The sequence below is a fragment of the Oryzias melastigma genome, linkage group LG17 (assembly GCF_002922805.2).
Source record: "Oryzias melastigma strain HK-1 linkage group LG17, ASM292280v2, whole genome shotgun sequence".
NCBI classification, from domain to species: domain Eukaryota; kingdom Metazoa; phylum Chordata; class Actinopteri; order Beloniformes; family Adrianichthyidae; genus Oryzias; species Oryzias melastigma.
Window position 1 is genome coordinate 21534337 of NC_050528.1, and position 27032 is coordinate 21561368.

The following is a 27032-nucleotide window of genomic DNA, read 5'->3' on the forward strand; positions in this document are numbered from 1 at the left end:
GAGAAACACAATATATCACGATAAAAGAAACCCAACCTACGTTTTAGCTTCTTCAAAAGATTTTACATAAAAGATTTAAAAGTGAGGGAGTTATCAATTACAGCACCAAGATATTTGTACTCCTGCACCACCTCAATGACTTCCCCTTCAAGAGTGGTGACTACAGGAAGATTATCTGGAACTTTTCTATTGGAAAATAGCATTCATAAGCACTAGTTTCAATCGAAGAAGGGAGTTACGGACAGCAACAATAGCCTTCTGAAGGTTTTTTATGACCTGAAAGAGAAATTATCCACAACAATATATAACTGTGTCATCAGCATAAAAGTGCAAGTGGTTTCTAAGACAGATTGACCCACGTCACTGATATAGAGTATAAATAAGAGGGGGCCTAAAACAGAGCCCTGCAGCACTCCTTTTTTAGTCGTGAGTAATTCTGAACAAAGATCCTGAGTTCTGTTGTGTAGATAGTTGAGACTCCAACGCTGAGCAATCTGTCAATAGTTATGGTCAGTAGTGTCAAAGGCTTTAGACAGGTCAAGGAAAAGTGAAGCACACTGCTGTTTTATATCAATGCCACAATTACATAATTTATCACCTTCAGGGTAGGGGATGTAGCAGGCTCAAGTTGAAGTCAGTCAGCTACTGAAGAACTCAGCTGGATTAAGCTGCTTGACTCCAGGAGGGTGTAGGAGGCCCAGATCTGGATAGCTCCAGGCAGGTTACCAGGCTCAGGTTCAGGCTAAGGGAAGTCAGCTCCTGGAGAGCTCAGCTGGGTCCACTGGTGCCTGGATGGCCGAGGAGGGTCTAGCAGGCTTAGGGCCAAGACTTGTAATTTGTGTTGTAGTTTTTACATAAAAGTTTTGCTTTCAAATCTAAAACTGCTTTAAAATGTACCAAGGTTCATCAAAAGACAGACAGACACAGGGCACAAAAAAAAAAACGTGCTGCCATCTTGGATTCTGGGGCGAGGCCAATATGAGCATGAGGCTTCAAGCTGCTTGAAAGTACACTGCATTTACTAATTTTTTCTATTTGAAAGTAAAAACCCCAAATAAAACATTTCAGCTGCTTAACTTGACTCCTGCATTTGTTTTTAAATGAAATATATTTTTTTGTGTAGAACCAGCAAGGAAACAGCTTGGACAGACATTGAAGTCTTCTCAAGACAGGCGTTGAAACAGACATGAGACTCTTTTTTTGGTGGGATCCTGCCCATTAGCACATATGACATTAGGTGGTTTCCACAGCATGAACCCATCACCTTTTGGAGGAAAATGCACTTACAAATACATTAACAATTTTTGAAATTGTAAGTGAGTAAACAGCTAGGCTAAAATTAGCCCTTGTTTTGGTCCGTGGTGAAACTTGCAACATTATTTGCATCATGGCCACAGAGCAATTTTTTAATTGCCACAAAGGTTGATTGTTATCACTTTTATTATCATTGCACGACAGGATCCTTTTCCAAAATATCATAGGAGACTGCCGGCGAAGGAGTGGCATTTCACGGTGCCGCTTTGACAACCTCCTGCGAGCACGGGAGGATTCTCTGACCTTGTGAGGCTGTCATAAGAGGATGGATAACACAATGACTCGTCTGCGCTGCAGCTTTTGATTTTGTCTCTTCAAAGTCATTTCTCATGTTCGTCGTCTGCCCCCTGTTGAGTTTGCAACAGAAGGTTGTCAAAACCAATATGCTGCTTAACAATAGGGCTGGAATAATTGATGACGGTGGGGGATTACAATGTAAGAGAGGAAAATTTGGTTAACTTAATTTGCAGCCGCGAGGGGGCTCAAATGAAACAATCTAACCCACTTGTCTGGTTGGATTTCTGGATAACAGATGGGCAAAGGGGCTGCCAGCTGAATGGGGCTCTTCTTTTGGCATGGGGGGTTAAATGCTATGTACACAATGCAAAAGGTTGCATCAAAAGTATATAGTTTGCTGAAAAGGACACACATCTTTATTTTTTAAAGTCTTTAACTATAAATACATATTTGTAACATGAAATAAAAACAGAAAGTAACAAGTGTTCACCTTTTTTAAACATTTCTGTTTTTGTAACTATGTTTCCTTGTTTTTTTTGGAGAGGTAGCTGCGGTAGTAGAAGTTTGCAAAGAGCACAATGAGGCTGAGACAGTAGGCCAACACAACCGTGTTCATGGAGTCTGGGAAGTCACAGTCTGCCAACAGGTTGTAGGTGGTGTGGATGGCGACTGTGAAAAACTGCAGCTGATGAGAAGAGAACAAAGAAGACAATCAGGGTCACATTTCTTGAAGTTATGCTTGACCAAAACTTAAAAAAATACCAGATGATACGCGTTCAAGAACGTGGTAAATGTGAGTTCTTGAATGTGCTTTTAGCATAATGCTTTCATACTGTTGCTAACCAATATTAGCAATATTGTACATACAGTTGGAAGAGGCTTAGTGTGAAATATGGAAGTGGTGCAAATCCAACATGTTCCCTCTCCCAACTTGTCAAATATGGTTGTATGGGTCACTTACACGTCACTTTTGGATATTTTGGGTGTCCCCGACACGTTGTTTTTTTGACATGCTGAATGTTCCCATTAAATCTAGAGTCCCCAACCCCCAGGCCACAAACCGGTACTGGTCCGAGGACCGCTTGGTACTGGGCCACAGACAAGGAAAAAAGGCAAACGCTAATCGGGGGTCACTAGCCCTCAGGACGTGCAACCAGTACAGGTACCCTAACCCGGTACCATATCCATAACCGTGTCCGGTACAGCATCTTGAGGGTTGGGTACCAGACAGCCAGAACATCAAAAAACGATGTGTTCAGGTCATCCAAAACGTCAAAAAATGATGTCCATATATGATGAGTAGGGAGTGAGAATGTGTAGGCAAACCTCAAAAATCTTTTCCTTCACATCTCTATTCTAATTTATACATACAGTGTATAAGACTTGGTGTCATATAATTCTGTCTGGGCACAAACCACTATGATTAATTTCTTCTCCATGATTAATTTTCAAACGTTCAGCACTTCCATGAATTACAAAGTTTGCTAACTATATGTCAGAGAAAATTAAGCCTAGAATTGCATTCCTGAGTATTTCTTTGTTTAATGTATATATTCAAACTGAATCAGGACTAGATGAAAAAAATGAGTTAGAAAAAGATTATATTTTTTTACATAAAAGTACACAGGGCAGGCCACAAGCTTCAATTGCAGAGAAGCAGATCCATGTACGTCTTGGTTTTCTTTATCTGAGCTGGCATCTGGCCCATAGCTGAGCGTCTGGATAGTTCTAATATTGCTCACCATTTTTGTTGTTCTGCTAATTTCAGCTTGGGGCTGTAAGCAGTAGAGCGTGTCAATGATGGGTGAAGTAGGGACAGGATTACTCTGCACCAATAGTCCCCCCCCCCCACAACTCAGAGGCAAATTTCTAAAGAATTCCCGCCATTCTGCAGAAGAATGTCCCAAAAAAATGAGTTTTTTTCCAGCTAAAAATATTCATAATTAAAATATGACTGGGAATGCTTTTACAATAGATCAAAAGATGACCTGAGTGGGACAAGGCCAATCATCTCCCTCCAATCCACACCCACTAGTCTCATTTACACCCCCCCTTCCCTCAACATCCGGGACTCAAACACTGACCAGCTGCAGAGACGTGAGGCATCGTTTCCACCACAGATATTTGGTCATGCTCGGCCCCACAGCTGCCAGCCCGTAGTACAAGTACATGACCACATGGACGAAGGAGTTGATCAAACCAATCAGGAACGCTGTGAAGACACGCAGCACAAGAACTTCACACAATACTGCATTTGTGTGAAGTTTCTGCAGGGGGGGGTCTTTCAAATTTCAGCAAGTCTGAGTAGGTGGGTTGAACTCACACTGCCCTCCAGCCACATACTTAACTCCAGCCCACCAGTTGAAGATCATTGTGGCGTGGTGGTAGACATGAAGGAAGGTCAGCTGATTGTTCTTCTTTCTCAGGATGAAAAACATCTGCAGCACAAAAACCGCCGTTTAGGAATGTGAACAGCTGTGGTACGTGTATTTTAAATTATTTTAGAGTTTCTAAAATCTAGTTTTCTATTTCTCTTGTCTTTTGTACTTACAGTGTCACTGAGCTCTATGACTTTGGAAAAGTAGAACCACCAGCACACTCTGGCCATCTGTCCAACACAAAAACCCACAATCATTGACACAAACAGTAAAAGTCTCCAAGTAAAAGTGGAGCGCAGAGAGTGACATAAAAGCCTTTACCCTCATGGCCAGTGGGCTCTCGCTGTAGTCGACTGGCTGGCACAACAAACTGTATCCTGACAACCAGGATGAAGCTGTGAACTTAAGAAAAAGGGATTTTATTTGCATTTTACTTGAGAAAAGAAGACCTAGGATGATTTTAACTTTTTTAGATGTAAAGCCTATATTGTCAGAACTGACTTGTTTTCGAGTGTGAAAATTTGTCAGTTTTGACCGGAACACAACAAAGGAAAGAAAATTGTTTTACTCCAAAATGTATTTGTGCTTCTGTAATTCTTGATTTGTCACTCATACAGTATATTTTGTGCATAAGCACAAAAATATTAAATAAAAAAAAATACACAATACAGTTTACACACGCACAAATTAAAATTACAACACTGTGAAACCAACGACACACACAAATCTTTAAAAATGACACAGGTGTCACTTGTTAAGCACACAAAACCGCATTTACGCACAAATCTAATTTGAGACTATTTTAATTTCATATTTGTAATTATGCATAAAATATATTGTATGAGTTAAAAATCAACAACTACGCAGTCACAAAACTAAAGTTACGCACACAAATCAAGAACTAAAAACGCACAAATCCAAGGTAACGCACAAATTAAGAATTACAAACACACAAATCCAAAGTTACACGCAAATCAACAATTATAAATGCACAAATACAAAGTTATACGCACAAAATTAAGAATTACGCAAACACTAATCCAAAGTTACACACAAATCAAAAATTACACACACAAATCAGGGTGAGTCTATTTTTTCTCCATACATAAGGGTTAAGTAAACTCCACATCACTTGACAGCATTAGTATATTGTCTATTTTTGATTATAAGGCAAATGTGCAGACACTGGTCTCCACTTTGAAGCAGCGGCTCCAAAACAAATCCAGCTGACTTCATCTCCCAGGAACCCAAGGCCACAGACATGTGGTGTGGGAGGAAGCTAACCCCTTTGTGTGTGTCCAGAACAGTATAACACACTGTGGTTTTTGAATGCACCTTCAGTGGGGAGTAACACTCTAAAAGACACGTTTTTGACTCTTGAGACTTCATGAATTTTTGTGTATGACTGGAAAAACTAACAGCATTTCTTTACAGTCCATTTTCAGAAAGAATTTAAGTCTTTTCACATTAAAAGCTTTACTTTATCGCATTCTTTGAGAAATTACAATTATCTTTTTATGTGTGTTTTATTTACCTCATAGAACATGTAGGCAGAGAGGCAGACCATGGCAAAGTTATAAACTATCAGAACCGGTCTGAGGTTGACTGGCTGTCTGTTCGCCATCAACTTTGGCCCGACCCAAATGATGATGAGGTAGCACAAGAAGACACAGCTAATTGGCACAGGAGAATACACCAGCAGCCACTTCTCTGTCCTTTTGTCTGGGAAAAGGACAAAAAATTGAGGGGAAAACCCAAAAATATTGTGAATAAACTTGATTATAAGGCATACGTATGTGAAATTATGTAATTTACCTCCATTTTCCAGAACACTTTGGTAGAATAACTGAATTTTCTGCCACATGGTGACAGCCTTGTTACCCTAAAATAAAAAAATAAGCAGAAAATAAACTTTATTGGTTGAAAGATATTTGTTTATCCCAACAAAGTGGTTAGAATTTGTATTTTCCATAAAAGGAAGTGCAATTAAAACATAATAGTTTAAATAAGTGATACAGTGTTAATCTTATGTATTCCAGAGTAACCTCTTGGAGTTCACAGGAGGAGACTAAACCACTGAATGGATAAGTATCAAAGCTGTATGTGTTTATCCTTTGTGTTCCCAGAATCCTATTACCACCCAACCCGGGCTTTGTTTTATTTGCAGACTTCCAGAGGGCTTTAATAAGAGAGAAACTTACATTTTTAAGTCCCTATTGTCTTTTTTTCTAAAGAAACACTGATGGATTTACCTATCTGTGCTTTAAAACAATGTTTTCTGTGACAGGAAGTTACTCAGAAGTTGCAAATAAACATGAATAATGGCACACATTTGCTAATAAAACATTATAGATCAAATAATTTATGTATATCTATTGTTCCTAAAAAAGACAGAACCTTCCAAAGATTAAAAAACCCTAATTAATATCAATTTATATCTAATTATCATAATTTTAAATAAACACAATGAGGTTGGAACAAAAGATGCCTCATCCTGTGCAGAAGTCTTGCTAGAGAAAAACAGCCCTGAAAATGTAATTAATCCCCTCGGTAATGATCTGGATTATAACTCGAGGATTATTCTCACTAATCCAGACGCATCACTTGATGATGAACTAATAATCTTTAACATGGGGCTGCCTGGAGAGGAAAGCAGGGGGGGCCATGTCTGAAAAAATGAACCAGTGCTGCCATCTAGGGTTAAAGATTGATCCCTGCAGGAAAATCTGATCAGCTGATGATTTTTGTTGAAAATTAATATAAACGTCAATTTCTGCTGCATAAAAACGTGTTATTGTTATTTTTTTATTTCATGAGAAGTTACAATTTTTTTGTCAAATTTAAAACATGATTTTTATGTAACTCATAGTACATGTAAATGTGCTCAGTTTCCCTTTAAATCTGTTTGCAATAAAATGCTGATAATTTTTGTTGAAATAATAATTTTTATGTTCCAAAAAAAATAGTTTTTTTTATATATATCAATCAATTTTATTTTGCTTAATTTTTGTGTTTTATTACACAATGAACCTTGGATGTCACTTATCAATATTATACATTATTTATTGCATTTTTTGCATTATTTGTTTAATAAAATAATAATTTTGCCTCCAATTTACAAATTTTACCTAGTTTCCTAAAAGAAAGAAGAAGAAAAAAGATTTCAAGCTCTCTTATTCTCTTCTGAGACACAAATATATTCAACCATTCAGGGTATTCACTTATCCATTCATTGATATAACAAGTAGTCAGTTTCCCTGTCATCCTCTGGGGTACATAAACGCACCATTAACTGTACTGATGAAAGCACATGCTGTGTGGACAAAGTAAGACACTTAAGCCTCACCTGCAGCCTCAGAAGGATTTACTAAGGAAATCCCTATCAGGAGCAGACTGTTGCACCCGTGAAGTTCAGCCTGCACACTAGAACCTGTAAATTCTAAGAAAATGTCTATTTTATGAAGTAAACACAGCTGATTGTTAACCCTGCACCTACTCTCAGGGTCAGTTGGGATAGGCTCCAGCTCCAATAATTCTGCTAAACCGGGTAAAAGGCTACATGCATGGAAGGCTTATTGCAAATTTACATAAAACATAAAACAAAACAAAACATTGTGTCAGCAGCTTTTAACTGTCCATCACAAATGTTTGAGAGTGCTGTCATGCATGAATGCCTCGCCGTCTCTTTACAGCCTAAGCTATTTATTTCATTAGGAAGAGGTAATGTTACAGTACCGTCATTCTGATGGAGAGTGGTTGTATTTTTCCTCCTCAGCTCTCTGTTTGGTTGCCGCGTGCCTCATCACAGTCACGCCTTAAGCAGCTCTGAGGTAATCAACCGCTCTCACCCGTGTACATGTGTGTTTGGCTTTACACACGGCAGCTACTGTAAGTCCCACCTAAGACTGTCCCGTGGAGAACGATGATGATGATTTAGCTACATTTAACACCAAAAGAGCCGGTCTGTCCAAATTCTTGCAGATCAAAACACAAAGGGAGCCACCAAATCTCACTTAACCTTTTAGAAATATACACATTTTTAATATATATTTATATATATATACAGTATATGGCCATCGATTTCAAATATTTATTTAATACTTGAATTATCAAAGATTTATACTTTTCTATAAATAAGTTGAACTTCTTTACTTTTTACAGCAGCACATACAAGTTCCTTTCAAAATAAAATGTCAAATGAAATCCTCCTGCTGCAGGAGAATTAAAAAGGCAAGAAAACCAAGTCAAACATGGCATCTACTTTGGTTTCGACAACTAGAAGCCATAGTGCAGCATAGATTACTATATGTGCTTAACTTAACTGAGTAAATTAATATTTATTCAAATTTTTATCCTTGTTATTTAAAGCCAAAGAGCCACAATAGTGATAAAAGCCTCAGATTGTGGACCCCTGATTTGGAAAAGACAAGCGCATTTTTTTTATTTTTAAACTGAGGTTTACAAGTAAAACCCAGTTTAAAAGTATTTTATTTTGACGGTGAAGTCACCATAGAATGAAGAAGCTCATTCATTACAGGGGAATAAAAAGAGAATGGTCAGAATTTCCTAAATTGAAAAAGAAAAAAATATTAGGGCTGTCAAATTAACTGTGATTAAATAATTACAGACGTTATTCTGAACATTTTCTTTTATTTGTTTTAGTGAATTCTTATTTGTCCTTTATGTATTTTATCACTTATTATTTTTGTAATGTCATGCTGCTTTATGCTAAATTTGTTCTTAATTTGCCTAATTTTAAACGTTCTTCTGTCTTTCTTTTATTGTGAAGCATTTCGGCCCCCCTTAAGATGTTGTAAAGTGCTCTATATATACATTTTCATTAATTAATTTAATTTTAGCCTATTGTTATGTATTATGTAAGGTTTAAGTCCTGACAAGTGTCCGTTATTATGAATTAAAAGGACAAAGCCACGTCCTGATTGCGTCACACAGTTTCTAACACAAATTGCATTCATTTCTAAAAATCAACATCTCAAAGGTAATTAATTCACTTATGTTATGGTCACTTATACAAAAAAAATCAATTAAACAATTGAACAAAGCATCATTTCAGAGGGACAGTTCACCTCTTGGTGCCTGCTTTTGCCCAGTCACAACAAATATACAAAGTCTAAATGGTTCAAATCCTCTGGTGTCAGTTATATTCTCTTCTGCTGTATCCCAGTCTTCAAAATGATCAAATTCACCAAACCGGTTAAAGGAAAATATAAAATCCCTGTTTACTTTTTATTACTGTCTTGCTGTTGTAATAAAATGTGAAAAAACTTATAAAAGTATAGAATATAAACTCATTCATTAAAGGGAAATGACAGAGAAAACAGGCTGGTTTGAACGATCTAAACTGAAAAACAAACAAACAAAAATAGGGTTGTCAAATGATTTTTACATTCAAACTCGACTTATTACTTATGTGGAAAAACGTATATGTATTATAGTTTTAATAAAATGGTAATGGTTGATGCTTTTCAGGATTGCTCAAAAAATTTACTACTGTTTTTCAATATATTTAATTAGAGGACTCTGGACCCAATGTTTTTTATTTATTTTCATAATTGATAGAGATTGAAAAAAATACCCCTTGGTGGTGTAAAAGTAAACGTTGGAAGCAGTTGTCATTTGATCTTTTACTGTTCCACAAAGTCACAAATCTAGACAGAAATACCTCAAGATGAGGTTCATCACAACGAATATTGGATTAGATTAAAAATAGATTAATTAATTACAGGTGAAAATTAATTAATCACAAAAAATGTATAGCATAACAGCACTAAATAACTAAGTGTGTAATAAAAGTGTCAAACATCACCTGTCATAGTACTCAGGGTACAATCTGACAAATGAACATGTAGCCAAAAAAATTAAGTGAATTAGTATAAGAACCCTCCTGTTAAAGTTAATAAAACACTAAACAGAATTTCACACTTTCCTCTGCTTTTGTGTGAGTGACCAGAACTCAAACCACTTCCTGTCCATCCATCCACAGCCTCCTGCAGGCAGGTTTTTCCCCGTGGACTTCATTTACGGAAGAGGATGAGGAGATCTGTGCACTTTATCCCATTAGAGCCTGAAAATGCTATCACAATTTATGTATAAAAATATATTCAGATCCTCAAAGAATGTTATTACTTCACACTAAATGTAGGGTTTTAAACAAGTACAAAATTCAACCCAGTTAATCGTAAGTATTAACTATCATCATTCTGGTGGTGGGAATGATGTTGACGATGAAGATGAGGACGATGGCTATGCTGATGATGAGGATGATGATGACCATGCTGATGATGAGGATGATGATGGCTATGCTGATGATGACTATCATTCTGACTGGTCTTCAAAAGTGTAGTCTCAACCACGGAATCATTCTCCGGTCTTCCATTGTTCGGCAGAGAGTAATTCCTCGTGAAAGTGCTTCCATCTCCGGATAAAGTAGAATTAGCCTGTAAACATTAGCAAAAGCATTAGCACATTTCACTATCAGGAAACAGCAGACTTAAAAAAAAACAAAATAAAAAAAACACTGATGTAATCTCAGTGGATAAATTTACTTTCAGATTACAAACAAACATTTAAACACATCCAGTTGATCTCTGTTTGTGGTTGTGAAAGAGAATTTCATTTATTTGGCTTAAGCTACTTTGCGGCTAAATCTTGTTTTGTGCTAACAAGATAACTGCGTCTTTCTAGAGTAGTTTTTATTTTTTTTAAACCAAATTTACAACCATATATTCTGGTTGCCAAACAGTTATAACACATTTGATTTTAAACAGGACATTGCATTAGCTATATTAGCTTTCTAGCAGTCTTATGCTGTTATTCCAATTTCCGAAAACAAACCATGTGAGTTTGACCGGTGATTCTTTAGCCTGTTGGTTTAGGTGTGTTAGTTAATGCCATTTATCACTTAGTATTTGTCAAGAGTGCAGCTTTGTCCTTTGTCAAGTAACATCCCTTGGCAAAAAGTCATCTATATAAGTGTACTACAAGTATACTTAGTAAGTGAGGCAGTATACTTGAAGTTTTCTTTTTATATCTATATATTGTAAACTTAAAAAGTTCCAATTTAGTCTGAAAAGTTTTCAGCACACTTCCTACACCATACCTATACTTATGTATAGGTACTATACCTAAATACCTATACCTTATAGGTACTTAGGTATAGTACCTATACCTTTCACATATATTTAATAAAATATATGTGAAATGTACTGTTTTTTGCTTTGATCTGTGTAAAGGTAAAGAGCTTTCTGATTTAACGCTAGTTTGTAGGACTGCCCAAATCTACAATTCCAAAATCCAGTGTCCTAGAAATTTCCCAGAAATCTTGCGAAAAACCAGTGTGTATCAATGGTCACTAGATTTAGAAATATGGACCACAATGCATTGTGTTCAACCAAATTTTTGTGGGAAAAAAAAAGTATTTTTTAATACACTATCAATATTTACATTATCAGAACACCAAAAAAAATCAAAAATCAAAAAATCCTTGTATTGATTAGATTTTGATTTTGTGAAATTGGTGGCATCATATCCGCCGTTTAGAGAAAACAAAAAGTAGTGACCATAGTTTCCAAATTTCTTTCAAAATCCAAGGCATTGTATAGTCCTGTTATGTGTTGCTTTTTAGTATGGTAGTTAGGGATTGGGGGGGATTTCAGATATAGCTCCTGATTGGTCAAAAGTTCAACTTGGTTTAACTTTCATCCTGCATTCAATGGTTGTGTGTTTTTCAACTAGAGCCTGAAAACGTCCGTAGCTTGAATCTAACTTCTCAAGAGGCTGAATTGGTGACATTGGTGAAATATCGCAACAGGACATGGGGAATTAGGATTCAGTTCATTGGGTGTGCAATGAGCTTCATCAGTGTGGGTCATTGGGCAAAACCCTTTATGTTACTGCCTAACTATGTAGCCACAAGAGTGTCTAAGTTTGTGTGTCCTTGTCCCTGTCTCCAGTCCAGATAAAACACAGGCTTGTGTCAGGAAAGGCATCTAGTATAGAACTCTTGGTGTGTGAATCAGTGAAAAGCCGATTCACTGTGGCGACCCCTGAAAGGATAAGCCGAAAAGGTAACAACAACATTTCTAACTTCTCAAAAAACAAATATTTGACTGTAACACAGCTCTAAAGCCTACCTTTATTGGTAATTGAAAAGCTTTAACCCTTGGAGAGTTCACATCCTCTATCTCGTCCTTGGAACAACTTTTTTTTTTCTTTTCTTTTCTGTGAGCTTTATAGAAATACGTTTGTGTAAACATGCATTTGTACTCACAGAGCAGTTGCAGATGTCTTGAGTATAAGTAGTTAGAATTCCATTCTCTACATTAGGATACCTCAGGAAACTATTTGGCAGCTCAATATGGAATGTGAGCAATCCACATCTAAAAACAATGACAAGGAGCAGAAAGATCGGTCATTAAACTTGGCTTTTTCTTTTATCCCCATGTACTACGTGCAAATATTTATGATACAAAACAATTTTACAGCCAAACAAAGTGTGAAATATTGACTTAAAACCCTACATTATAACAGCCAACCTCAGTTAAGAGTGTCTCTATGATAGAGTGATTCATTGTGTGATATAGATGAGGTGCAGGCTGGTTTTTACCTGTCGTAGATCAAAAAGTCATCTTTGTCCCCATCCAGAATCTCCCAAACATCCGTTTGAAGAGGGGACTGCTGATACACCGGGACTCCAGGTGGCGCTTTCTTCTTTAGCTTCCAGTACATGGCTAGGGAATGGGCTTCAAGCTCGTTTACTATCATGAAAGAAACTCCTGTTACGTTCTTCTTGATCAGTTTGTCACGCAGGCTTCCAATTCTGGGATGGAGAGGATAAGAGAAAATCTCTTTCACAAAAAAAAAAAAGAGAAGATAGAGGTGTGTAATAATAGGTACGTATAAATCAGGGGTGTCAAATTCAATTGCAAAAGGGGCCAAAATATATAGTATTACATTTGATAACGCTAGTGTGAATGCTGTACGCTGAATTTGGCCGCAGAAGATGCTAGCACTGATACCTGAAGATGCCAAAAGTGATTGCTAAAAATGCTGAAGCTGATAGCTAAAATCACTGAAGCTAATAGCTAAAAATGCAGAAGCTAATAGCCAGCTAAAGTATTATCTAAATGCCAAATTAGCCTAAATAAATAAAAAATAAACTTAGGTTATAGCCAAAACAACTAGCATGTAGCTGAGATATAGCTAAACTTCCAAATATTGAAAAAAAAACGAGAAAAAAGCCTAAATTAGCCAAAACAGCTAGCATGTAGCTGAAATATTAGCTAAACTCAAAAAAAAAAAAAAATCTTAGTAAATACTGAATTAGTTCAAAAAGCTAGCAGAAAACCAATTATTAAAACTTTAAAACTGTAACTTTTTAACATAATTATAATAAAAAAGCAAGAGTATTATTCCAGAATAAATCAACGTAAACCTTAAATAACTCTTAATATTTTCCTCTCTATGAAAAAATATTTTGTCAAAATTATACAAGTTAGAAATGAGCGCAAGATAACACTGGGTCATTAATAACAAAAAATAAAATGATCTGGAGGGCCGGTTATAATTACCCGGCGGGCCAAATCTGGCCCTTGGGCCTCGACATGTGATATAAATAAATTAGTTTTTATCTAATCTTGGTTCTGTTATCATTAATTTTTCTTACTTGGACGCCTGCGTGAGGCAGAACTGTCAGGTAGCCTTCAAAAGAGCCACCACCACCACATTTCCCAGCTGTTCTTGCATTGGTACTTGTCCTGCGATGTCCCAGTAGGGGGCAGGCTCACAGATTTTGGAGGCTGCCGAAAGGACAGAAAGCGAGGCCCAAAGGAGAGCTGGCAGGGCTGAGCACAGCCTCAGCATGGTGGCTCCCTGTCTGCTGGGAATAAAAATTACCTGAAAAAGAACACATAGATGTCATTTTCTTTTATTTTTCTGGCACATTTCGTATGTTCTTGGCACAATATTGAGTGGCTGAAATGTGACAAAGTTGCTTTGAAATACTTGGAATTAATTTCCTAACCACATAAAATTAATAACTATGCTGAAACCAGTCCGCTGTGACGTTTCAGACTTTATTACAGGCTGTATTTCTTCTGAGACAAATGACCAGTCAGTTTTAATCTCAAAATAATAATAATAGTTAAAAGAATCCCTCTTTGTCCCACTCATCGCATGTGGAGATAATCTGCTAAAAAGGAATTTCTAATGGGGTCCACAACCAATAAAAAGAGGAATGTTGGGGGCAAATGGTCAGACAGGCTGGCAGAGACAAAGAGACATGCTGGGGAGAGATGTTTACCGACACAAGCTGTTCAGTCTGTGCCAACAAGCTCTGGAGAACATTCTATCTTTTAATAATTGGAGCTACTTTCACAATTTGTGTTTAAATGGTAAATACAACCACAGTACAAAAGACAAACGGTCTAAAAGACAGTCTTTCAGCTCTACTTAATGTGAATGGAGGCAAATGGGGTAAAAATTATTTGTCAGCCACTGATTCTGCATTTTGTCTCTTTAAAAAATAGTAATAAAAGTCTCAAACAGTATTATGAGATGCAATTTAATTTGTTTAGACCAAATGAAACAAAGACCACAAACTCGTGTTGTATGATGAATTTAAATTTTTAAATTGATATTTACAACAAACAAGGAACAGTTCTACTCCTCAGATCTGTCACTTCTTCCTTGAGAAGTTCTTCTATCTAAATTTCATTAATGACATTTTTTTAACTGATTATCTGTATAAAAGTCACCTGTTCTCACCCTTAAACAGTCAGACTCAAACCTCTCCACCATGACCAAGGCTAAAGAGCTGTCAAAGGACACCAGAGACAAGCTTGTTGACATGGACAAGACTAGGATGAACCAATCTACAACAAACAAGCTGCTTGTTGAGAATATTTGAAAAAAATCAAGATTGCTGACAATCTCCCTCCACCTGGGGCTCAATGTGAAATCTCCCCTGGTGGTGTACAAATGATCTTGAAAACAGTGAGGAAACAGTCCGGAACTACACGAGGAACTGAACAATGACTTGAAGAGAACTGGGAACACGGTACCAGAAGTGCTATTGGTAACACATGATGTCGTCATGGATTCTCCAAATGTCCGCCAATTTACTGTAAGCCAGTGGATGTGAAGTGTATGTCAAGAACCATCTAAAGATTGACCATCTGAATAATCCTGAGAAAGATCTGGAGACAAAAACAGATCTCTTTGTTATGGACGCCAATCACTGGGTTTGGAAGTGGAAGAATATAGAGATGTGCCCCAAGAAGGTCATATCCTCTGAAGCATGGGGATGGACGCATCATGCTTTGAGGCTGATTGTTTTGGAGACAGATCTACTAATCTACACTAGGGAAAGGATGAATGAGGCTATGTGGTGAGATTTTGGGCAAAAACCTCACTCCATCTGTGAGAGCATTATGGATTAAATATGGGTGAATCTTGCAGAATGGCAATATTCCCATACACATCACCCAGACAACAAAACACATCTCAAGTTTCTGGAGTGACTATCTGGACCTCAACCCAATTGAGAGTCTGGCTGTGTTTGCCAGGGACAGACCCAAATACATTACAGCTCTTGAGAAGATCTGCATTGAAGAATGGACCAATATGGCAGCTAGTTTGTGGAAACCCGATGAAGACATACAAGAAACATTTGACCTCTGTCATTGCCAATCAGGGTGACTTGTAGTATTAACGTAAACTGTTGTTATTGGCTAAACTTATTTTCTACTCTATGAAACATGGATGGATCTTCCAGCATGAAATTGAGAGTGTAGAGTGTCTTCATAAAATCATGTATTTTCTGGAGTATCCAGTCTAGTCTCTGTACCTCAATCCAACAGAGAATCTGTGGAGACAATTGAAAGTATGTGTTGCCCAGCGAAAGACCCAAAACATAACAGCTCTTGAGAAGATCTGCATGAAAGAATGGACCGAAATAGCAACTAAAGTATGTGCAAACCTGGTGAAGACCTACAGGAGACATTTACCTCTCTCAAGGTCACATTACAAAATTTTGAGTTAATGTTTTGTTAATGACCAAATATTTGTTTTTTACACCAAATCTTTTCACAATCACACGACATATTTTCCTGACTTTTTTTTTTTTACATTTTGTTTTTCACTGTTTAACTGTGCCTGAGCATAACAGACTTCTATCAGGGTTCTTAATAGGACAACTTGCAGAATCAGTGGCTACCAAATACTCTTTTGACCCACTGTATAAAACTCCTGAGAATATCCGTATTTTTAAAATATTGTCTTTAAATAAGTATTTATAAAAAATACAAAAGTTGCCGTATTTATAGACAATTCGTGTTATAGTGAGGTATTTTTTTTATCAAAAAGCACACCAAGTTAATAGGCTACTTTGCTCTAAATAAAATAATGCTGCAGATTAATAAACAAGTTAAAGCGCTTACCTCTTCCTGTCTTCTACCCTGAAAACCACAGACAGAAAACCCTCCAGCTTTTTATTGGCTTCGTTGCTCGCTGAGCACTTCCCCCAAATTAAACAGAGAGAGAGACAGCAGTACTTTGGTTTGAGCCCTTTCAAAACAACATAAAGCTACTTTGCCTGTTTATGGTGATATTCTAAGTACTGGATTAGTTTCTTAAAACTTTCCTTTAACAAACTAGAATTAAGATGATGGTATTTGGTGGATCTTTGTGGTCATTTACTAGACACCGTGACTGCCTTTTGATTTTTTTTCTTTTCAAAATAATGTATTTTGATTTTACTTAAATATTGCACAGAATACAAAAATCTGTGTAATATTTCAGATATTACCAATGATATTGTTCTTAAAAAATATGAGTTTGCTTAAAGTTTGGCAACTAAACATTTAGTTAAGTGTGTTGTCATTTTTGTTCAGGCCTGTTTTTTGTGTTTTTAAAACAATACAGCTAAAAAGCAAATCACACAAAACTTCTGTATTTAATTGGTTTTAATAATTTAACTTATTTGGTCAATTTATGTTTTTTTTTGGTAATTTAATAAGCAGACAATTTTGGCAATATCTCGAGGGGGAGAATTGCTGGATAGATGGCCCTGAATGTTTCAGATAAAATTATGACAACAGATAAGTTGCATTTTTCCTATTTTTTTTTTGTTTAAGCATTTCTTGACGTGCTTTCCTAACTAGGGTAAAGTGCTAAAATGGGCCTCGTTTTTTGTTTTTTTTTTCTCGATATTAAAAGCAGCTTCTAACCCTGTATAACGATTCATATATTTGATTTGTGCATTGCTGAGACTCCTAACTCATTAGAATGATCCTTAATTTCCTTAAAATCCCATTGGATAAACTTGTTCCATGTTTTCCACCCTGTAGTTCATCATCCTCTCACTTGGGGCAGTAGAAGGCCTTTTCGTGATCAATTCAAAATGGCTGCTCCCGTGACACTTTTGGCGGGAAAAAGTTTAGCAAATTTTCAAAACTTTATATTAAGAATAACTCAGTTACTGTTGTTCCTTTTTTTAAATGACTACTTGCTGTATTGAAATAATGCAAAATTACTTGATTCATTCTTTATTATACAGTTAGACCATGTTAAAAATTTGTGGATCAAAATTGAGATGATAAATGTTCTGGAAACAAGAACTTGTTCTGATACAATCATGAAAAAATGTAGGTTGTAACATGTTATTTTTTTTATTTCCTCAAAAATACATCTTGATTCCAAAATAATTTGATTTTTTTGTCAGTTTTTTGTATTGATTAGGATTTACGGGATTAACATCAGATCAGAAGCAGCCAATGAGCAGACGGAAAGGTATATTGTTTTTTAGCCAAGTTATCTATGTGCAGGCATAGGTCAACAGTTACAGACATAACAACCTTCTTCAATGTTGTTGTTGCACCAGAGTTCAACATAGATAAGCCCCCAAAGGCACAAACATCCAATCATTGATGGCTCACCTTTGCAACGTGTCATCATCTCAGTATTGGCATCAAAAGATTATTTTCACAATTAACAAAATAGATATTTTTAAAAAACATTTTGTTTATTAAAAACACCCTTTATACATTCACATGAAAATGAATATTTTTATTCAGTCACAGTGACAATTATTTGGGAGTCGAACCTCATGAGCAACTGGAGATTTAAACTCTTAGAAAGCTATGAAAAAAGTCAATATTTTCACTTATGTTAAGGTTTTCTTATTGGGTTAAACTTAACACTACCGAAGATTTACTTTTATTCTATAAACTGTTCTTTAGTTTGAATATAGAAATACATTTCAGTGTAAGTGGTTCAAATAGAACCAGAGTAGAACACACACAGCAGCTTAAACGAAACAAGCAAATTCTACAAGGTTTTATGCAATTTTTCTGTCCACAAATCTCATATTTACAAATCCACTTTCTTTTAAATTTCTTGGTGAACTTCAACTGTTTTTCTAGCTTGAATCACTAAAGGATAAAATGGCTCTAACATTGATTTTGAGCGTCATACTTCACCTGAGCGAAGGCATCACACACAGACATTTCAGATTATAAAATTCAGTTTCTCTTAAAATCAAGGGATTTATAAATGCCCCCTGTAGTTCACATTCAGCTTAAGACAACACCCCTATGAGCTCTTCCTCCTCGTGGTCTCCAACCCCTTCTATAGGACTTTCACATGAGGCCATAAACCCGAGGTGCAGCTCATTCAGTTCCTCGCAGTTCATGTCCGTTGTGACCATGAGTTTAGTCTCCACGCGGTTACACAGAGTCCTATAGGAGGGTAGAGGGTATCCGATCTCTCTCAGGTAGTCATAGCCTTTAGTTCCGACAATACTGCGGATATTTCGGGCCTCCAGGATTGTCTCGGGGGACCAGACAGCTCGGCGGGAGCGCTTGGGGAGGGACAGAGCCCTGATCTGATCCTCATAGAGGAAGCTCTGGAGACCCATCTCAATCCGACTTAGTCTATAGAGTCGCTTCTTCATAGCTCTCACCTGTAGAAAAAAAAATAGATCAGAACATGTTATTTTGTCTCATATTTTTATGTAGAGCAGTGAAAACAAAAACCCTCTTGCCTCTTGTTTTAGTCGCATTGTCTGCTGCGTTTCCTCATCCAGCTGTTTCTTCAGGAGCTCACACTCCAGGCAGGGATCCTGCTCCGCCGTCGCATTCTCCTCCCCCATGCCAGGTAGGGGGGTGTGCCTGGCATAGCCATGGTCTTTGTAAATAATCTCCTTTTCTTCTACACACAAACAACATTTAACAGCAATTTTAGATGCAGAGTGGAACAATATTGATGAAGCAGAAGAGACACGGTAGACTAAAGCTACGAACACATCGGGAATGTGACGCGCATTCTTCAAGATCTGGTTCTTGAACGCACATTTAGTCCATGGTGTTCACACTGGACAAACAAGGAGAGGCTTCTTCTTTTTTTTCTACTGTTTACCAGAGCATGTTTGCTACTTAAAGTTGAAAGAGGTTTGGTGTGAAGTGTTGCAACTTTTGCTGCAGGCTTTTTATTTCACCGTTCTATTCCGATGTAACCCTTGTGCTATCCTTGGCATGTTTACATTAAAAGTGGGGTCATCTGGACCCCACAAGACAGTGCGCTGAACTTTTTTTTCCATGGATTTTTTATCTCAACCTTTGAAGTAATCACATATCAATGTAAGGGTGGGGTCATCTGGACCCCGTAAGAGAGCACAAGGGATATGCAAGACTTGGTGACGTAATTCTGGCTCGACACAAACCACAATTATTAATTTCTTCTTCATAATCAATTTTCAAACCCTTGATACTTCAGTGAATTTAAAGGAACACCATCCTTTTGTCACTACTAAATCAGAGTCCCTAAACATCTGACCAGGGTGGCAGGAGCAGAGGGAGAAAGTGAGTAGCTGCTCAGTCAGTGAGGGAAGATAGGATGTGGCTAAATGATGTCACTCGTGACTTTAATTTTTTTGTACTTTTCCAAAAGACAGGGAAGAAAACAAGAAAAAAAAAATGATAATAATTTTCAAGACTTTAAAACAGAAAAAATGTCAAATTTAATTCAATAGCATTAATAAAAGCCTAAAAATAAGTACAACTCAGTTATTTACAGCTAATTTTGCAATAATTCTGCCCCCACGTGTTTTTTTAAATACCTATATATAGGTTGTATTTAGATACACATGAACAACCACTAAAATCTTTGAATTAGTTTGCAATTTTGTGAATCATATTATAGATGAAAAGTTAATGATAGAAAACAGACGTTGTCATACCTGGTTCATTCCTCAGTGGCAGCAATCGGATGTATGGAGTAGTGATGGCGGGGTAAGGAGGGTTTTTCACACAGAACAGAGTGGGGATGGCATTGGGCTTCAGTTTCTTGCGGCCGGCCGAGGATTTGGCTATTTCCTCAAACTGGCTCTGCTCAAAATGATCCTTGAGAAGACACAAAAAACACTGAATTTATTAAAAATACATTCATTCAAACACAAAAAACATTAGACTAGAAGCAGTGAATGGTAAACCATTTGATTTGGGTCTTGAGTTCCTAATATGTTGCCTTCAATAATTCAAGTTAATGTATATATTTGAATCTTTTTTCAAAGTGTTTTATTAAACTTACCTGACACAGTCTGGAATGGGGAGTTGGTTCAAAGTCACGTTGACAATTAACCACCCACTTCTTCTTACGTTCAGGGTCTTTGGGAAACCGAAACAGCTGTTTTCCGATGTAGGACGAGTTGGAGCAGTGTGGTGCAGAACAGACCCCCATAGCAAGAGTTTAAAAACAAAACAAACACGAAAAGCTAAGCAAGAAACGCTAAAACTGAGTTTAGTTGTAGGGGTTTCAGAACGTTTTTTCCCCTTTTGGCAAATTACTAACAATAAAACAAGACTGAAGTTGCATTAAATTAAGTTTGTGAAACCCAGTTTTTATTCTAAATTAAATATAAAAAGTAAAATATGGAAAACATCGAATCCAGAGTAAGATATTTTGTGTTTTAAGAGCCAAAATGGCGTCCACTATCACATCCGCTGTTAGCACTGTCACGTAAAACAAATAGGTGACTATCTAGTATGCCTTATACAAAGCAGAAATTTAAACGAAAAAATACTTATAAGATAGCAATATAAACAAAAAGCTGTACTTGAAGTATTTTAAGCATTCATTTCAAATGTTTTAATATGAGTTTGAAATTTAAGAATCAAATATACTTTCTTATTAGAAGTCAGGCAAAAATAGGATAGCTGTATCCTGTCAGGACCCTAAACCCATGTTTACAGTGCCGGGGTGGTTAGCTTGCAACATGTAGCAAAAAACAAACTGGAACAGGAATATAAAGTTTAAAAAGAAGCGTAAAAAGGCGTTTGTTGCATCAAACAAACATTTCTACTAGAATTTCTTTTTCAAGCTAGCCAGTTTTACGCGCTTAATTCGTATTGAAGGCGTTTTAGGCGTAAAATTGAAACAAGCATGACTGATTCAATGGTCGTTCCTGTTATTGATGTACATAGTGGGAACTTTAAGGAGCTATGGCCAGCTCTGGTGGTTGCTATCAAAACGTCAAGCTTTATTGCACTGGACACTGTGAGTTTTTGTACATTTTCGGGTGTTGCCTAAAAACTGTACTCCCAGGCTTGCCAACACTGGTCCCCGAGAGCCACAACCCTGCATGTTTTCCATTTCTCTATTGCTTTTCTTTATGATGACTACCAATGCGGTGTGTTCAGTTAATCAGGATGAGGAATCACCAATCAGCTGTAAGCTAGGCAGAGTCGTGGCTCTTAAGGACCAGTTTTGGCCAGCCTTTCTTACATTTTATAGTGTTTTGAGAACAATACAGTCATCTTAAACTTGTGTTCCAGGAGCTCAGTGGTTTGGGAAACAGGAAATCCCTTCTGGCTGAGTGAGTGAAGCTTCTATTATATCTGTCATTCCTACATGTTTGTTTGATATAATTTTAACCCATAAGAACCCATGGTGACATTAGTGTTACAGGAAAATATCAGAAATGGGTTATGTGATTTAAATGGTTTGTGGTCCACTCCACATCATTTTATTTTAAAGGAAAATGTGTCTGGGTCTTTATGAGTTAACTCTGTTTCACATTTTCCTAGAGGAGATCTTACTCTGATCCTTGCTGTTATCTTTCAGATCTATTGAAGACAGATATAAGGCCATTTGCCATGCTGCCCGCTCTCGCTCCATCCTCTCGCTGGGATTTGCGTGTTTCAAGAAACTAGACCACAAGGTACTGTATCTCCAGGAGTCAGTTAAAACTTACAGACACCCCCAAAAACACGCTTTGCTGTTGGATATCCTGTGTAATAGAATATTAATTGCACTTTCACAGCGTTGTAACCTTAATTTCAGTTTTTATTTTTTAAGTTTTGTATAGACAATAAAAGACAATAAAATAAATAAAAAAAAAATAACAGAATGCAAAAATAGATTTGAGCAAACACGTTTTCAGAGCCACAATAACCAGATGTTTATGCTAAAACCAAAATAAATGTCGATTTAAAAAGTAGTGTCATCACTCATCTTTGATTAGATTATACTAATCATGTAAATAATAGAGGGATGTTTGGGGTAAATCCTTCTTAACACTTAAGGAGAAGTAGAGGTTGATTGATTTGATGCATTTCAAAAAGCGCTGTTTTTTTTTTTTTTTTTTTTTTTAAGCCATGTTTATTTCATAGATGATACTCTGGGTCTTGAACATTCACTGTATTTGAGAACTGGACCAGACATCACCCATAGAAAATGACTTGCTTCCGGTTCCATGCAAATTAAGTCACTTCAGTCGCCATGTTGAAGCCAGAAATTGTCAGTCAGCTGTGACTGACCCGAGTCTGTCTTAGTTAACACTTAACGGCAACCTCGCTTGCTGGTCAGGAATGAGCTTGTTGGGAGTCCACGCGCCTATCATTTGAAAACCTGCTCAGGAGAATCTGTCAAACGTTTCCAACAATTGCTGTTAGAATGCCAACTTTTGAGTTTATAACTTTGATAATGCAGCAGAGTAAAAATATATTGAAAAAATTTAGGATTAGTAACATGTTTTGAAAAAAAAAAAGGTAGCAGTCTGGGATTTTAACTTCTTGGAGCCAACGATTGTTTCCAGTATGGAGTACCAGGTGTTGGAGGTCACTCTGTCCTGTTCTCATATAAAGTCAATGGTTTTCAGATTAAAAAAAAAAAAAAAAGCTTAATGCAAACAACCCAACAAAACAACATCTAAAACAATGGTATACAAAGGAAACACTGTTCAATCCCAAATGCACTCCTTGGGAAACCAAGGAGTGACTTGTTAAGAAGCATTTCAAAGTCCTTGAGTGGCCTAGCCAAGTCTCCAGATCTCAACCTATAGAACATTTTTGGAGGGGGTTGAAAGTCCGTGTTGCCCAGCGACAGCCCCAAAACATCACTGCTCTAGAGGAGATCTGCATGGAGGAATGGGGCAAAACACCAGCAACTGTTTGAGTAAACCTTGTGAAGACCTACAGAAAACATTCGACTGCTGTCATTGCCTACAAAGGGCCTGTAAAAAAATATTTTGTGATTGAAAATATTCTTATTTTCCAACATAATTTACAAAAAAATGTTTGAAAATCAGAGAATGTGATTTTCTGGATTTATTTTTCTGGTTTTGTTTCTCATAGTTGAGGTATACCTATGATGAAAATCACAGGCCTCTCTCATCTTTTTAATTGGGAGAATTTGCACAATTAGTAGCTGATATAAAATTTGTACTCCACCAAAAATCAAGATGATTAAAAGAGAAAAAAAGGAAGTGTTGTTTCCTATAGTTTTTGTTAGTAAGACCTCTTTTCTTTCACCTCCCTCCCCAGAATCCTGACACATACCTGGTGCAGGTGTATAATCTCACCTTGCTGTGTTCTGAGGAGTACATCATAGAGCCACAGTCGGTGCAGTTCCTGGTGCAGCACGGCTTTGACTTTAACAAGCAGTACAGCCATGGAATCACTTACTGCAAGGGCAACAACAGGGTGAGGGCTGGCAGCAGGCTGCTCTAGTGTGGTGCATTGTGGGTTCCGAGTTTCCTTTCTGTCTGCAGATAGATGTCTTTGATTTCTTCTTTTCCAGGGAGGATCAGATGATCGGGGGATCCACATCCGGGCGTTGTTCACTGAACTGCTGCGTGCCAGAAAACCGCTGGTGCTACATAACGGCCTCATCGACATTGCCTTCCTTTACCAGGTGCAAATGTTTCCCTTCAGCATAATTAATAAAAGATATATTTAAAAGGTCTTGTGATTCTGAACGTTTCCCAGCATGCAGTTGGAGTTGCTGATGTACTGACGGGTATTTTTTCTTTTCAGAGTTTTTACGCCCACCTCCCAGAGCGCCTGGTCACCTTCACTGCAGACCTGTCCGACATGTTTCCTGCTGGCATTTACGACACCAAATACATAACGGAGTTTGAGCTCCGGCTCACCGCCTCCTACCTGGAATACGCCTACAAAAAATGGCAAGAGGTTTTAGTTTTACCTCTCAGTTTGAAAGTAGCTTGTCTTTGTCAAACAACTTTACAGTTTTCATTACACAAGTTTTCAGGAGATCATTTTCAGGAGTTCTCTTTGTTGTTCATAAGTAAGAAAAAAGGAACAAGACAAGTTGAAACAAGTTTAAAAAAAAAAAAACCCAAAACATTAGCAAAAAAAGGAAGAAAAAAAAACATACAGAGGGATAAAAAACCTAAACAAGGTTATACATGTTTATATTTTTTAAACTAATATTACATGGCTCAGTTTTTATATACCCCCTGACTACCGGCTGACAATCCACCTTGTGGCCGCCCAGCTGTCGCCCAATTTCGGAATGTCGTCATCCCCACCCGGTTACCCAACTGCCACCATGCGACCTCGAAATGTGCCTGGGCAACTACTGACCGATGTCAGCTTTTAGAGAAAAATCTACTATTCAATTTTAGAAGAGTAAGTTTTATACTTTTGGAGCAAATCCTCTTGTCTTCCCTTTTATAAAGTTGGAAAAACTTTACCTCTCCGCTACTGTATGTGTCCACAGTGCAGAACTCAGTTTTTTCTCCCAAAAATGTGTGCCATTATATTTGTTTATTTAAGTTCTGCATATTATCATACAGTCTCAGAAAAGTTCTTGTTGTGAATTTCTTCTGTCATCAGTAAGCTGGATAACAGCCGCGGTCTCAGCTCGGGAACGCCTGGACCTCACCTCCACATCGACTTCTGTCAGTATGCAGGTCACATGTCCACGTATGTGGATTACAGAGAGTGTCCGGCGGTGGCGTCCTCCGAGGAACAGACTGAAGTCTGCCAGCGCTTCTCTGTAAGTTTGAAATTTGAGGTTTTAACACTTTTCTGATGTTCAAACACTATCCCTCTGGTTTCTCCTTATCCTTACATTTATATCTAAGCGGAGAGATTTGGAAAAAAATGGTGTCTTCAAATTTGGACGTTGTTACCACTGGAAGATGTAATCAATAGTCGCTGGGCGCTACGCGCTAACATAGATGACCAGAAAATACATAACGTGATAGAAGTCATGCTAAAACAAAAACTCAGTATTTACATTTTAGTGTAAACTTCTGAGCTTCAGAGCACACCTAGAAACAATGTGTTTCTCCTTTGCGCCACAAGTGCAACATACATCACCCAACCGACGGAGGGATAACCAGCCCTGAATCACTGCGGTTCCTCCTTAAAAAAAAGGGAGGGAATTTGCTTTAGAGAAACTATCCCATATTATAATATGACCTCCACAGTGCATAAAAATTAGTGTTTTTGAGGTCTGTCTTCTATCTTTTTTGACACATTTCTCTTAGTTATCCCTTAATAACCTGTTTCTCAAATCTTATTGGTGTGATAAGAATATTTTTATGGGCCTTAATGATAATAAATGTTGATGTTAAAGTAATTTTAAAGAGACAATCCTCTTTAAAATGAAATTCTTGTTTGACCCAAGTATTTTATGAACTAAACTTGATTTGTAAACGCTTTGTCTTTAAAAGGCTTTCGGCTGGTGTCCCAATGGCACAAAGTGTCCGTTATCCCACGACACCGACCTGATCGTTCTCCAGGATGAAAAATGCAAAGACGACAAGAGAAAGAAGAGGAAGAGACAGAGAGAGAAAAGGAGAGCTGGAGGAGAAAGTGCAGAGGGGTCTTCCATCTTCGAGGGCGCCCCCTTAAACAAAATACCAAACATGGAGGTGGATGCAGATGGTGACAAGCCGAACACGACAACCGAGACACGGCGAGAGGATTTGCCACATGACGACAGTCAGACCACATTGGATGAAGCGCAGAGCGAGAACGCCGAAAAAGACGACAAAGCTGAACTTAACTGTCCGACAACGAGCACAGTGGATGAAAGCAAAATGGAAGACGGAAGCAACGAACAGCTCAGAGGCCGCCCTGCAGAGGCCCAAAAGAAGAAAGCTGACGCAGGCACGCATCGAGCGGGGTTTGACGCCTACATGACGGCTTACATTTTTGCCTTCTCCTGCGCTCTCTCCAAGAAGGAAAACTCTGAAGGTGGTGAAAACAAGAAAGAGCAGTCGTGGCTTCCTGCCTGTCTCAATAAGGTCTATCTGAGCGGCAAAGCAGCTCCTCTCAATGTGGTCAAAAGCACATTCGCAAAATCGTCCAAAGCCCATTTGGAGAAGATGGAGATGGTGTGGGGAGGGAGCATGTAGTGCAGACACCTCATTAATCGCTTTTCATTAGATAAAGATTTTGGCACTTCTTTTCTATTTGGATGTTAAGAGGTACTACCTTCATGTGTTTGTGTTTTTTTATTTTTTTTACAAGCATTTTTGACAGAATACCTGCAAAGTGAAAGATGTTTAGATATTTGATTGTTGTTGGTATCATTTTAGTAAATAGAATTACAGCTAAATCATTTCATTTTTATTTTAAGAAACAAATATTTTAATTTCAAGAAATATTCATCAGCAAGCATTTTCAGCCATTGATTTACATGTAAAGGGGATGAAAGAAGGCATGCCTAATTTATTACAAGTCATGAGAAAGCCCCGGTTTTGTTAAATTCTGCAACATTTTCTAAAAGTGTCGTAATTAAAAATAAATGCAATGGCTTCCAATTTTATTAAAT

General features: G+C 37.4%; 4 protein-coding genes across 5 annotated transcripts; 1 reads left to right on the top strand and 3 right to left on the bottom strand.

Annotated features, from left to right (window-relative positions):
* Window positions 1–1864: 1864 nt before the first annotated feature.
* elovl8a (ELOVL fatty acid elongase 8a) lies at window positions 1865–7943 on the bottom strand. Its single transcript, XM_024273783.2, has 8 exons — window positions 7665–7943; window positions 5745–5811; window positions 5464–5651; window positions 4251–4331; window positions 4103–4159; window positions 3875–3989; window positions 3636–3763; window positions 1865–2236 (listed from the first exon to the last, which is right to left on the bottom strand). The coding sequence occupies exons 1-8, from the start codon at window positions 7668–7670 to the stop codon at window positions 2069–2071; spliced, it is 810 nt and encodes a 269-aa protein (XP_024129551.1). The 5' UTR covers window positions 7671–7943; the 3' UTR covers window positions 1865–2068.
* A 939-nt stretch (window positions 7944–8882) lies between these two features.
* selenop2 (selenoprotein P2) lies at window positions 8883–16469 on the bottom strand. 2 transcript variants are annotated; one of them, XM_024273784.2, is made up of 5 exons: window positions 16388–16469; window positions 13615–13844; window positions 12556–12768; window positions 12220–12328; window positions 8883–10387 (listed from the first exon to the last, which is right to left on the bottom strand). In XM_024273784.2, exons 2-5 carry the CDS (start codon window positions 13809–13811, stop codon window positions 10136–10138), a joined length of 771 nt encoding a protein of 256 aa, XP_024129552.1. In that variant the 5' UTR covers window positions 13812–13844; window positions 16388–16469; the 3' UTR covers window positions 8883–10135. The 2 variants fall into 2 exon arrangements, with proteins under 2 accessions (XP_024129552.1, XP_036072133.1); XM_036216240.1 differs by lacking the exon at window positions 16388–16469 and adding an exon at window positions 15188–15412.
* A 679-nt stretch (window positions 16470–17148) lies between these two features.
* On the bottom strand, window positions 17149–20957 carry si:ch73-382f3.1 (uncharacterized protein LOC100151273 homolog). The gene is made up of 4 exons (XM_024273782.2): window positions 20535–20957; window positions 20185–20347; window positions 18991–19157; window positions 17149–18909 (listed from the first exon to the last, which is right to left on the bottom strand). The coding sequence occupies exons 1-4, from the start codon at window positions 20682–20684 to the stop codon at window positions 18526–18528; spliced, it is 864 nt and encodes a 287-aa protein (XP_024129550.1). The 5' UTR covers window positions 20685–20957; the 3' UTR covers window positions 17149–18525.
* Window positions 20958–21161: 204 nt separating this feature from the next.
* On the top strand, window positions 21162–27026 carry toe1 (target of EGR1, exonuclease). The gene is made up of 8 exons (XM_024273780.2): window positions 21162–21500; window positions 21779–21819; window positions 22068–22164; window positions 23768–23926; window positions 24024–24137; window positions 24260–24408; window positions 25082–25244; window positions 25927–27026. The coding sequence occupies exons 1-8, from the start codon at window positions 21387–21389 to the stop codon at window positions 26611–26613; spliced, it is 1524 nt and encodes a 507-aa protein (XP_024129548.1). The 5' UTR covers window positions 21162–21386; the 3' UTR covers window positions 26614–27026.
* Window positions 27027–27032: the final 6 nt, after the last annotated feature.